Consider the following 9537-nt stretch of genomic DNA (forward strand, 5'->3'; position numbering starts at 1 on the left):
GCGTTCACAATCGGGTAATTCGTACCTCTAGCTGTCTAAAAATAAATATCTCACCTAGCAGGAACCTAAATCCCAACTAGATTAGATGGAAATGCGTATCATGTGAGGAATCAATCCTACACTCCTTTCTGGTTATTTGAAAGTTGTGCTAATTCTTTCTTATAAACAGGAATGGAAACAGAGCTTTAGCCTTACTTAGCTTTATAAAGAGAAACAACTTATCTCCTTTTCTTTGCAACATTACCGAAGGAAGCTCGACGTAAGGATTGCATACTTTCTCTTTATAGATATTATTGTTATATATAACTTGTGTCTTTCATCATGACTAGGGTTTCGTTTCCTCGCGCAGCAGTGAGTACCTATAGTATCTATCGTTTACGGCTAGGACGCCCTCTAATCCACCTCATGCTAGGAATCCATCTCTATGCTTTGGTTGGGGTCTAGCGGATTCAAAGCCATCGGATCTTAGTCAAATGCACTTTTTTCCAAAGAAGACAGATTGAGAAAGGCCTAGCGGTATTAAAGCAAACCAAGCCCTGACGACTCCTTTCCTTTTTACAGGTCTACAGGACCCGAAGGGAGAAATAGACCCGCACCGAACGAGTTAAGCGCTAGGCGTTTTCTCGCTAGTTAGCGCATCCGTGTACCATGGACCCCATAACCCATTGTATGCCCTAAAGCCCTGAACCCCACTTTCTCTGCCTTTCAAAGGTCATACCACTAGTGTAGTACTGAAACGAGGATTGCGCCTAGCGTAGGACACCTAACTTGACTCAGCATCCCTTCCTAAAAACAAACAAGGTGGGTTTGTTTAAACAATGGGTACTTCCGGAATCGAAGCCAAACAAAGGGCGAAGCCTAGGACTTGAAAGAAAACGGAAGCAGTGATACGAAAACCAAAATAAGAAAGAATTAGACGAATAGGACTATCTTATCCACAGTGTTTTTCAACACACCCTCATCAGATCATTTACGCGGGTCTGACACAGGCAGTGAAGAAGAGGGCGCTGGTAAGCTACTCCTATAACTTGATTTCGAAAAACTTTCTCGCCTGAACAATTAGAATAGCGAACTTCACCAAACCAACCCTTCTTTTTCGCCAGGTCTTGTCTAGTTACTTTCCAAAGAGGATGCCCACTTTAAAAAGGGAAAAGGCAAGGCTTGATCTTATCCACCAGCCTCTGCAGCCCCTTTTCCTCTAATCCAGTACTAAGCGCTATCGAATTGACATAGATAAACATGGAGAGAGAAATCAAGTCCCGGCAGTCCAGTCTTTTCTTCTACCAGCTCTAGTGCTAGCTTTCTCCGATCTCTCTGTAGATAGCATTAAATAGGGGTAGGTACCATATTCATGATACTAGAAGGTGATCCCTTCTTAGAGACATGACTACGGGGTGAGGTTTCCAATTGATTTGTATTCACCGGGACCTCCCCTTATTGGATTTTCTCCGCTTTTCTAGTTGTTGTGGAAAGAATGTTGAGTAAATGAGTTTAAGGGGTGGTTTTCTGTTTACTTTTTTTCAGCCTACATCGTCTCTCTTCCAGAACCTCACAATCATCAGTGTCTGAAGTTTCATGATGAATATTGGTTTCACATTTTATTGCTTACGTGAGGAAATATCAATTTGGAACTCGAATTTGTATTTGAGTTATGATGAGGAGTGAGGTAGATTCGCATTGTTGAAGAAAGCAAAGAAAAAGGATGTTGTTATGGCTTGCTTGTGGCTCTTTCTTCTATTGGCTAGTCTTAGGCATGATAGTTTCAATTTCTTTTGGAAAGCAAGTGCGGCTCAGTCATAAGTGTTAGTAATAGCATGAAGTAAGTTGTCGGTAGCCGGCATTAGGTAAAAGGAAAAGCTTCTCAAAAGCATCCAGAAATATCAGAGAATGGTGATCGAGATCACCTTCACGGGAATCATCCTTTGCAAATTGGGGGAAGGGAACCAATCAAGTCACCAAGAAGTTCCCGAAACTTGGTTTAGTATTAAGGTTCTTCTCTTCCAGCATTTGGTATTCAAGTTCTTCTCTTCCAGCCCCCTGGCCCCTCTTTGATAAGTCAAGTTTTCAAAATGAAAAGCAAATGAAAAATCTGGTTCGATGGCTCTTCTCCACTACCCGCTTTACTACTTTCTATTTTTTCTTATGTATTCAGTTTCCCTTAATATATAATTTGATATTACTTTCGATTTTTATATTTTTATTCCTTTGTCGTTTTATATTCTGCCTAATACCAATTTTCAATCTTTTTAGTTCGTGCTTCGTTGGCTCCTCCTTTCTGATCACTCTCCTGCCAGAGATTCAAGACCCCCAGGCTCTAGCTCATTTAGCAGGGCTAAACTTCTATCTGAGTCTTTACGAGCAGGATCCGGGATGGGTTACATTCATTCAGAACGAGCTTAATCATAATACCCCCCTGGAAGACATACCTGGGCGACTTAAGCTCTTCCTAATGGAAGAAAAGCTCTCTTCTATGCGACAAGATGTCATTCAGGAATTTGTGGCGCTTTATCAAAGAGTAGGGCCTTATCTACCGATCGAGCCCTACTTGGTCGATGAAGCGCTTCGTTCCTATCTGGACCATATTCACGCAACTGATTCTTTCACTGTTCTCCAAGCGTCTTATCAAGATCTGCGGGAGAATGAGGGAGGATCCGTTTTCTTTCGAAATGCTGTTTCCCACAACCGGGATCTCCTTGAGGCGGAAAGCTCCGCAAGGAGGTGCCTGGAAGTGGAACAGAGGATCCGGTGGGAAGAAATCCCCAAGAGCAAGGCAATTCTCGAAAGAGCTGAGCACGAGCATGCTCTCGACTTGTTTAAGTCGGAGGATCTTAGAAGGGAATTAGAAAAAAAAGAGCGGGGTAGCTCAGTAATTCTGATTCTTTTCTCTTCCAGCCCCCCGGCCCCTCTTTGATAAGGAAAGTTTTCATTTCTCAAATCAAAAAAGACAAATATGGTTCGATGGCTCTTCTCTACTAACCACAAGGATATTGGGACTCTCTATTTCATCTCCGGTGCCATTGCAGGAGTGATGGGCACATGCTTCTCCATACTGATTCGTATGGAATTAGCCCGACCCGGCGATCAAATTCTTGGTGGGAATCATCAACTTTATAATGTTTTAATAACGGCTCATGCTTTTTAATGATCTTTTTTATGGTATGCCGGCGATGATAGGTGCATTTGGTAATTGGTTTGTTCCGATTCTGATAGGTGCACCTGACATGGCATTTCCACGATTAAATAATATATCATTCTGGTTGTTGCCACCAAGTCTCTTGCTCCTATTAAGCTCAGCCTTAGTAGAAGTGGGCAGCGGCACTGGGTGGACATTTTATCCGCCCTTAAGTGGTATTACCAGCCATTCTGGAGGAGCAGTTGATTTAGCAATTTTTAGTCTTCATCTATCAGGTATTTCATCCATTTTAGGTTCTATCAATTTTATAACAACTATCTTCAACATGTGTGGACCTGGAATGACTATGCATAGATTACCACTTTTTGTGTGGTCCGTTCTAGTGACAGCATTCCTACTTTTATTATCACTTCCGGTACTGGCGGGGGCAATTACAATGTTATTAACCGATCGAAACTTTAATACAACCTTTTTTTGATCCTGCAGGAGGGGGAGACCCAATATTATACCAGCATCTCTTTTGGTTCTTCGGTCATCCAGAGGTGTATATTCTCATTCTGCCTGGATTTGGTATTATTAGTCATATCGTATCGACCTTTTCAAGAAAACCGGTCTTCGGGTATCTAGGCATGGTTTATGCCATGATAAGTATAGGTGTTCTTGGATTTCTAGTTTGGGCTCATCATATGTTTACTGTGGGCTTAGACGTTGATACGCGTGCCTACTTCACCGCAGCTATCATGATCATAGCTGTGCCCACAGGAATCAAAATCTTTAGTTGGATCGCTACCATGTGGGGAGGTTCGATACAATACAAAACACCCATGTTATTTGCTGTAGGGTTCATCCTTTTGTTCACCATAGGAGGGCTCACTGGAATAGTTCTAGCAAACTATGGGCTAGACATTGCTCTACATGATACTTATTATGTGGTTGCACATTTCCATTATGTACTTTCTATGGGAGCCGTTTTTGCTTTATTTGCTGGATTTTACTATTGGGTGGGTAAAATCTTTGGTCGGACATATCCTAAAACTTTAGGCCAAATCCATTTTTGGATCACTTTTTTCGGGGTTAATCTGACCTTCTTTCTCATGCATTTCTTAGGGCTTTTGGGTATGCCACGTCGCATTCCAGATTATCCAGATGCTTACGCCGGATGGAATGCTCTGAGCAGTTTCGGTTCTTATATATCCGTAGTTGGGATTCGTCGTTTCTTCGTAGTTGTCGCAATCACTTCAAGCAGTGGAAAGAACCAAAAATGTGCGGATAGTCCTTGGGCTGTTGAACAGAATCCAACAACACTAGAATGGTTGGTACAAAGCCCTCCGGCTTTTCCGTTGATTGCGAAATTAATGGAAAGGGGTTGTGAGCCCGATTGGAAAAAAAGGTCGATCGACGCAGAGCACAACGTGATCTGATTGCTACACAACGGAAATTATCTACTAGTCTAGATGAAAATTCAGTTGGGCGTCGTCATGGGTGTAAAATCGGAGAAACGAAGAAACGCGTGAACTCTGCTGGTCATATAATCCAATATATGCCATGGCTCCTGCCATTGGTGCCGTGATCTCGAGGACTTGACGTCGTTCCGGGTGTCGCAGCCAGCCAAGAGCCAAGAGGCAACCTGTGGTCGCTGCCGTTTCTCTCTCGTTGCGCTGTGGATCCATCGCCGCCTCAACTCTCTCATCGCTTTCAGCTCCTACGTACGCATGCACGTCCGCTGGCTGCTGAAGGATCGAGCCAAGGTCAGCTGGAACAGACTGTCAGTGGCATTAACAAGCACTCGTACGACGTACTACCTACCACTACATGGGAATATGGGATGGGAGTGCGACAGTGCTGATATGAAAACATCTGCATGCAACCAACGCGTTCGGATTGACGTACTACCGATGATCGACATGGAATTCTATTCTACTAGAACGGCATCATATCATGCGCGATGGGAGGTGACGGCTGAGGACGTTAGAATACACTTGCCGATTATTCGCTTGACCCAACATTGATTCCCTTTTTCAGTGACATTCTCGGGGGTTGATTAGATCTTGTCCAGATGATTAGAGCTTGGTGCGGTTTAATTAATCGGCGTTTCTATGCTTCTCCTCGTCTCGCCGACGTGACGAGGCCTCATTTTGTTAAAAAAAACTCTGTAAATGCTGTAAAAACAACTTCAGGCCTTCAGGGGTTTCGCGCTCCAAACTGAAGGTGCCACTGTAGAGTGCCGTGGTTTTGGTGAACTAGCAATCAAACGGCAGAGTGCACGGGATTTTCTACTCTCTTTGGTGCAAGTTCAGACATCGTTGCTTCTTTGCTGTACGCATGTATCCCAGTTACGGTGCTACGTGCAAACCTCGTGGATCTGGGAGACGATGACGACGGCCACGAGGCCAGATGATGACGACGCCGGTGAAGTGAACAGTGCAGTCAAACCACACGGGCTGGATTGGAACCGTGCGGGCACGCGGGGCCCAGCTGTCTGCCAAACGTACCCACGGCAGGCACAGCCCGGCCGGTTCCCGTCTTGACCGGGGCACGACTGGACCGGCGTGTGAGCCTCGTGATCGGCGGAGATGCCATGGCAACTCAGCTCTGCGGGTAGAAGATTCCTTCCATGTCGAGCGAGCTGGCAACCAAGTTCAACCATGCATGCATGGGCGACGACCCGGTCGACACGCACAGAGCAACGAGATCCCCCGCACAGTACGTCTTGGGCTGCTTGCAATTTGCAAACCCGAACCAAATTATCATGTTCAACGATGATATGTATATGCTTAATCATCTGTTAATTTGCTGCGGGCCAAGTCAGCTGGAACAGAATATAGTATGTCTGTAACATTAACAAGCACTCCTGTACGTTTCCCCTCCAAAAAGAATCACTATACGTGTACGTACGTTGGGAGTGAGGCTGACCTCGTCTTAACATACCAACGCATCTGAAATTCTGAGCGCACCGAACGCGCTCGCAGTGAGAGACGTAACGATCGCATGGAATTCTTCCCTAGATCGGCTGGATCATGGGACAGGGACGTGGCGTGCGTACGCTGGGGGAGAACACAATTATTTGGTGCAGTTGTGGCCGCCGAAGTGACGGATGACACAACAACTGCTTATCTTCCTTGACCCGAAACCGGTTCTTTTTCCCAGTCACATTAATTCTCGCGGAATGATTTGATCTCGACTAGAGCTTTGGTGCGTTTTGATCGGCGTTTTGTATGATTCTCCTCGTCGTTCTTCGTCTTTCGCAAGGAGGTGGCGAGTCATCATTTCGATGACAGAATTCAGCGTCCTGTGCTCGTGGTGCACTTGATGAAAAAGGTGATCGAACTACTGTTGCCGTTTGTCACTCTTCGGGTTTAGACACATCCCGCTGACCCTGTCAACTTAGGTATAATCTCTTGGGGTGGAGCCCGCAGCTCGTGTGATCACTCTGATCAAGCGCACACAACATCTACAGCTGGACTAGGCAAACTGGGCTCTCAAACACCCGCGGACGTGTTTGGGCATGTCCGTGACCACTAACCGACCAGCCCTTAAATTTGCTCATCTGCATCCAGATACCTCATACTAAATCTCTTAAATCCATACAAAAACATGCAACGAAAAAAAAATCACATACTATATGGATCAACTATCCTAGTCCTCGTCGGAGATGTTCACTATCTTCATGCTCGACTTCGGATATGTGCGCAGCAGCCGCAGCTCCAGCTCCTCCGAGTCGGCCTCCACATCCATCTTCGCTCCAACCTTGTCGAAGAGCGATTTGGTCGCTGCCCGTTCCTGCTGGGTGAACTACCGGTTGGCCTCCACATAGGCATCATCCTGGATAGACTCCAGGATGGCCTGCTGCACCGCCATCTCGTCTGCTTGGGCGACGGCGAACTCCGCCTCCGCGTCCTCCATGTTAAAGCTCGGAGCCGGCGCCAGCTCCTACTCCGGTTGCTTTGTATTGTCTGCCTCCTCCTCCTCCTCCACCACCTTCATCGAAGCCGGCTGCTACTTCTCTTCTTCCTCCTCCTACTTCTCCGGCTCGGCGAGTCCGAAGGCAGCCCGGTAATGCGGGCAGCGCGTGCGGCGCGCCTCGCCCGAATCTCCTGCTCGATCTGGGTACCGGCACTCCGGCGTGAGCATAGCGTATGCGGTTATTTTTTGCCGGACCATGGCGAAGCCGAAGAGCATGGGAAGAGCGGTGAAGCGGGAGAGAGGAGGTGGATGGGCTTCGGTTGGCGGCGCGGAGAGGGAGGAAGTGGATGGGCTAGGGTTGGGGGGACGCCGGTCGACTTAAATAGCCGAATTTGGCCTCGGGCGGCGAGCCGGAGCGGCGCCACGCTGCGTTCACAGCCCGGCCCACCAGAGGAGACGTCCGTCGGACGGCAGGTTTTCGGCAGATTCCATGTGGGACCCCGTTGTCAATCCGACGTGGCCGTGGATTTCCAGGTTTCATTCTTCTTTTCTCTCTGTTTTTCATTTGTTTCTTTGGTTTTATTTTTCATTTTCTTTTTTCTTTGGTTTATTTTGTTTCTTTTTTGGTTTTCTTTATTTATTTTGCTCTTCATTCTACATTTTTTGTATATATGTCAACAACATCTTTCCAATACATGTTTAACATTTTTCCAATACGAATTTAAATTTTCTTTAATACATGGTCAACGTTTTTCTATACATATTATATATATTTTTTAAATGTTTGATTAACATTTTCCAAATACAAGATTAATATTTATTGAATACATGGTGAACATTTTTTATACATTTTAAACATTTTTAAATACTTGATTAATAGTTTTCAAATAAGAAGATTAATATTATGTGCGTACATGGTCAATATTTTTTCTATACACTTTTAACATTTTCCAAACGCTTGATTAAGATTTTTCAAACACTTGTTCAACATTTTTTCAAATGCTTGAGTAACATTTTTATATACATGAAAAAAAAAATCATCATTTTTAATACATTTTTAACATTTTTCTATACACACTTAACATTTTTAAGTGCTTGATTAACATTTTTAAAATACTTGTTTAACATTTTTTTTCAAATGTTTGATTATCATTTTTACATACATGATTAAAAAAGTTCATCATTTTTAGTACTCCCTCCTTCCCAAAATATAAGGCACGGTTTGACTTTTCTGGTCTTCATTGCACAACTTTGATTATGATTTTCACGTATTGTATGCATATAAAATCAGTATACATACATATGAAATAAAATTGTTTTGCAAGACAAATACGACAATGCCATTTATAAATGTTCAATCCGTATACTTTGATACATATTAGTGGTCATAGTCGTGCAACAAAGACCGTAAAAAGTCGATTGCGCCTTATATTTTGAGAAGGAGGGAATACATTGTCAACATTTTTTCTATACATATTTAACATATCCCAAATAATTGATTAGAAGTTTCAAATACTTGTTCAACATTTTTTCAAATTCTTGACTAACATTTTTGCAAACATGATAAAAAAAATTCATCATTTTTTAATACATGATAATTTTTCTATATATGTTCCACATTTTTCAAAATGCTTGATTAACATTTTTCAAATAAATATTAAACATTTTTCAAATACTTATTCAGAATTTAGAGTATTTTAAAATATACACAAAAGTATAAAAATAAAGCAGAAAACGAAAATAGAAAACGTAAAAAAAAGAGGATGTGGGCTCCCGCGCGTGTGAGTCGGCCCATCTCGCTCGCCCCAATGAACCGGACACCGTTGATGATGACGAAGCTAAGGGTTGGGCTGGGATTCAGGTATAGTTGCCCATATAATCGTATATAGGCCCACGTTTCAAGTCAATTTTATGGGTATTTTCAAACAAGGGTTTTCCATTAAAGAAACGCATTATAACAATATAACAACAATAGTTCAGATTAGAAGAAACATCAAGCAAAGTCCCCCATGATTGGGAGGAGGGGGGGGGGGGGGCACCGCCCTGCCCTGCTAACATGCACATAGCTCCACCATTGGCGATGTGGCCTTGACTTCAAGCGATAGATTAGGATGATGTGATCGCTACACTCAGCGCCACGGGGATGTGGGAGCGTCATCCGCCGGCTACGAGCACCACCTACGGTATGACTATGGGAATTTTTATGCATCCAAGACTTCTAGGATATGGCGAAGCAGCGGCCGAATATTGGGATTGGGTGAATGAATCAGACAACATCGACGATGACAAGGCTAATGGTTGGGCTGGGGTTTATAAGTATGTTCCCCTTTTCAAAATTTGTTTGCAAATCCGATAAATGTTCGCACTTTCTTTTTGGAGCTTCAAGAAATGTTCCACTTTTCGAAAAATGTTGATCTTTCCAAAAAAATAATCATGTTTATGAAAGATGTTCACGCTTAAAAATTGTTCCTGTTTTTCAAAAATTATTCACAGATTCACAA

At 43.6% G+C, this 9537-nt stretch overlaps 1 protein-coding gene across 1 annotated transcript; it reads left to right on the forward strand.

Moving 5' to 3' along the window:
• Nucleotides 1-2080: 2080 nt before the first annotated feature.
• LOC119299917 lies at nucleotides 2081-2911 on the forward strand. The gene has a single exon (XM_037577030.1). It carries the CDS (start codon nucleotides 2081-2083, stop codon nucleotides 2909-2911), a length of 831 nt encoding a protein of 276 aa, XP_037432927.1.
• The last annotated feature ends 6626 nt before the right edge of the window (nucleotides 2912-9537 follow it).

Source organism: Triticum dicoccoides, chromosome 5A, assembly GCF_002162155.2.
Source record: "Triticum dicoccoides isolate Atlit2015 ecotype Zavitan chromosome 5A, WEW_v2.0, whole genome shotgun sequence".
Lineage (NCBI taxonomy): Eukaryota > Viridiplantae > Streptophyta > Magnoliopsida > Poales > Poaceae > Triticum > Triticum dicoccoides.